General features: G+C 35.0%; 1 protein-coding gene across 1 annotated transcript; it reads right to left on the bottom strand.

The window, feature by feature from the left end:
• Positions 1-1,363: 1,363 nt before the first annotated feature.
• On the bottom strand, positions 1,364-3,471 carry LOC109218632 (protein FAR1-RELATED SEQUENCE 8-like). The gene is made up of 3 exons (XM_019383003.1): positions 2,987-3,471; positions 2,098-2,886; positions 1,364-1,388 (listed from the first exon to the last, which is right to left on the bottom strand). Exons 1-3 carry the CDS (start codon positions 3,469-3,471, stop codon positions 1,364-1,366), a joined length of 1,299 nt encoding a protein of 432 aa, XP_019238548.1.
• Between the last annotated feature and the right edge of the window lie 203 nt (positions 3,472-3,674).

The raw sequence follows: 3,674 nt of genomic DNA, 5'->3' as shown, positions 1-3,674 counted from the left end.
TCTTGAAAAAGCTTTAAGACAAAAACTTTAGTCATTGTTTTGGGTAGTTTTTTTTAAGTTGATACTTATCTTTTTTGCATTTACTATCTACTTTTTGTCTTTTGTCAACTTCTTCATCTTTCATTTAAGTTACATTTCTTTTTACTATAGAAAAATTGTGGGGCTGAAGTTACATTTCTTTTTGCATCCACAACATACTTATTTTTACTACCTACTTATCTTGTTTCATTCAATTTCTCTGAACGTAAAACAGTAAAACAGCTGAAAAGTTACTTTTACATTTATAGATATTAAATTTATTAGGTGAATTCTTTGTCTATATTAACAATCTCTTCACTTAAAAATTTCATAGTCATTCATAGACTTCTATCATATTTCTTTAAATTTATATTCATCCTTAGTCTTTCAGCTTTTGTTAAAGAAAAAATGTCTGGTGCAAGCGGAAGTGGGAAGCCTAATATGGATGAAATTATGATGAAGTGGCAGAGTTTGAAGTGTGAGTGGTACAATAACAAACCGATGGCTAATCTTATGCTTTTGTGGGATGAAATAAAGGCTGATTGGGAGAGAATCATACCAAAGCTCTGTGCCAATCAATCATTCCAGAACAGGCTTAACATGAAACGTAGTTGTGGAGATAATTCAACCTCGTTCGACAAGGTTGTGCAGAAGTTTGATAGTTTTCAGTTTCCCAGTTGGAACGACTATTCCAAGCTGCAAAACAACCTGAAGACTCTTCTTCCTCTTATGGACAGAGTAATCGTCGAACAAAGTCAGCTGCGTGATGAATTCAACAAGTTGAAGATTGATCTTCTTGGATTCAGTGGTCTTTTGCCCGACTACCCTATAGTTATCTTCGATAGTGATGATGATGAGATATTTAGAGAAATTGAGGAGTACTGTGATGATGGAGATATTTAGAGAAATTGAGGAGTATTGTGATGATGATGATGATGATGATGATGCTGGTGGTGGTGGTGGTGATGATTGTTAGTGTTTGTAATCCTTTTTTATGTTCCAATGCTATGCTTTTTGTTTACTTCAGCCCATAGAGCTGAAGTTTTTTAGGTTAATTTTGTTTAACTTCAGCCCAGAGAGCTGAAGTTTTATTTGTAATATGTGTGTTGTTCTGACCTCTTTTTATATCAATATAATTGTCATCCTCTTTGTTGATATTTGCTTTATACTTCTTAGTTGCTTAGAGATGCTACAGCTTTTGTTTGTACATGCATTTCTTTTTGTGTGCTATACGCATATGTGTGTGTGAGAGTGTTTGTATGTGTGTGTATGTGTTTGTTTAAGGATATGTATTTCACATACTGTAACCTGAAGTTTTTTCTCGCAGAAGTCATTGCGTACTTTTTTAATATGCAACCAAACCTGTAAGCCTGCGCAACAAAAATGAGTGATTTGTACTTTAGCAGTATATAAAATTGTCCAAGAGTTATTTGTTTTATTCCTATGAAAAAAATCACATTTCAATTATGTTATATAATAAAGAAAGTCTAAATTCAGACCAAGGATTATTGAAGCTTGGAGTATTTTTCAGTGTGTTTCGTAGAATATTGATGAGGTGCTGGAGAAGACAAGCAAGTTGTTCTGTTATGCCCAACTTGTTTACATCGACTGCATTTGGTAGACTTGAATGGTACTGATGATTCAGTCGCAGGTATATGCCTCTTTTTTTGTCTTCTTCCTTGTAAAATCTCTACATCGGGAGGTTTTGTGATCTCAGATTGTACATTTTGTGGTATTTCCCATGATTTGTGATCTCCCACGGTATTCACATGTCCTTCATATGTTTTCAACCATGTTTTCCTTGAATACCAATTTGAGCAGTAATCAGATTTCTGCAAATATCTCTTATTAATAGCAGCAATTGCATGTGGACAGGGCAATTCATCAAGTTGGAATTCCAGGCAGTCACAAGTTCTCTTCTTTAAGTCCACAATGAATTCGATTCCTTCACTATTTATTCTAAACAACATTGAGTCAAGGTTGAACACCTAACAAGGAATAAAAAATTAAGACAAGCTATATTAGTGTATTTTTGCTTCAAAAAGAAAAAGTATGAAATTTTTTAAATGTAAGCAGTACATCAGTGCAACAGATATAAAAAGCTGAAGTATAAATATACTCACAAACATTTTGCAAGCCAAGTCCATCTTCTTAGTCATCTCTTCTTCTGCCCATATTGATACTCTGTGAAAAGTTTCATTTGCCTTTTTTCTCCGTTCGTAAAACCACTCTCCCAACTTTTCTTGGATGAAATCTAACATTCTTAAAGTAGGCATTTCTCTCCCTTTTAGTAAAACGGAATTCATTGATTCTACCATATTTGTTGTTAGCATATCATAACGTCGCCGTGGGAACCACGATCGAGCCCATCTCTCGGGAGGCTCTTCCATTATGTAATTGTATGTTTTCTTGTCAATACTTTTGAGTTGGGACATAAACTGATTAAAATCTTCACGTTTGTATGACCTTGCAGCACTTTGAAAAAGATTTATTACCGTGGCTTTTGCATGTCTTTGCTTTAAATTTTTCTCAAAGTGATAGAGGCATATACCATGGTGAGCTTCAGGGAAAACTTTTCTAATCCCATTTGCGATCGATTGGTTTCTATCTGACAAGAAAACCAGTTCACGACGGACTTGAATTGCTTTTCTCATTTCCCCGAAGAACCAAATGTATGCCTCATTGTTTTTTGATTCTGCTACATCAAAACATAGAGAAAAGATTTGATTGTTTGCATCCTTTGATACAGCAACAAATAAAACACCACGATATTTGGACTTTAAAAACGTTGCATCTACTGTAATAACGGGTCTACAGTAGGACCAACCAGCTACTGATGCCGCAGGAGCAAAGATTATGTAAGCAAATCTGTACAGTGAAACACAAAAAAAACAAATCAAAAGGTGTGAATTTTTTCAAATAGGAACATTTGAAACTTCAGGTTGATGGTTAGTATTGTTTTGCTTACCTATTTTGCGCATCTCTTTTTATGCTTGTGTACGTTCCTGGGTTTTTGGCCACCATCATGTGTAGGTATGAAGGAAGAATCTGGTAGTTCTCTTCAGGTGTTCCCCTTATGTAAGCAACAACCTTTTCAATAGCACGCCATGCCTTGTGATAACCAATGTCAATTCCAAATTTCTTTTTCATTTTATTTTCTACAAAGGCTGGTGTAACCTCTATCTTTTTGTCTCGAACATGTTTTATAATTTGTTCACTTATAAAATTTGATGTAGCATGCTTCTGATCTGATTTTCTTGCATCAACCGAGTATTCATGGATGTTATGATATTTTATCACCCTGAACAGTGTGGAATGTTTTATTCTGGTAGCACGTACATTCCAACCACATTTGTCCACGATGTATTTCAGCTCGTATCTCTTGGAACATGATCTAACAGCAGTGTATTCAACTTTCTGGTTTATCTCCAAGTTGCAGAAAAATTTAGTCATGTTTTGTTTGTTCTCAAAGATTGATCCAACTCTTACTTCCTCAGGCAATGCATCGCGCCTAAGTATTTTACATGGTGGAGATTCTTTCACCTTTCTCCTCACTCTTTTTCTTGATTTATGAGAAGTATGTCACACCTCCTTTTTCTACTACACCCCCGCAAGGGTATAAAGGAGTTTTTCCAATTAAAGGACAATCGAAACGG

The sequence above is a fragment of the Nicotiana attenuata genome, unplaced genomic scaffold (assembly GCF_001879085.1).
Source record: "Nicotiana attenuata strain UT unplaced genomic scaffold, NIATTr2, whole genome shotgun sequence".
Taxonomy (NCBI): domain Eukaryota; kingdom Viridiplantae; phylum Streptophyta; class Magnoliopsida; order Solanales; family Solanaceae; genus Nicotiana; species Nicotiana attenuata.
Note: the sequence above shows the minus strand (reverse complement) of the source record. Positions and strands in the feature narration are given on the sequence as shown.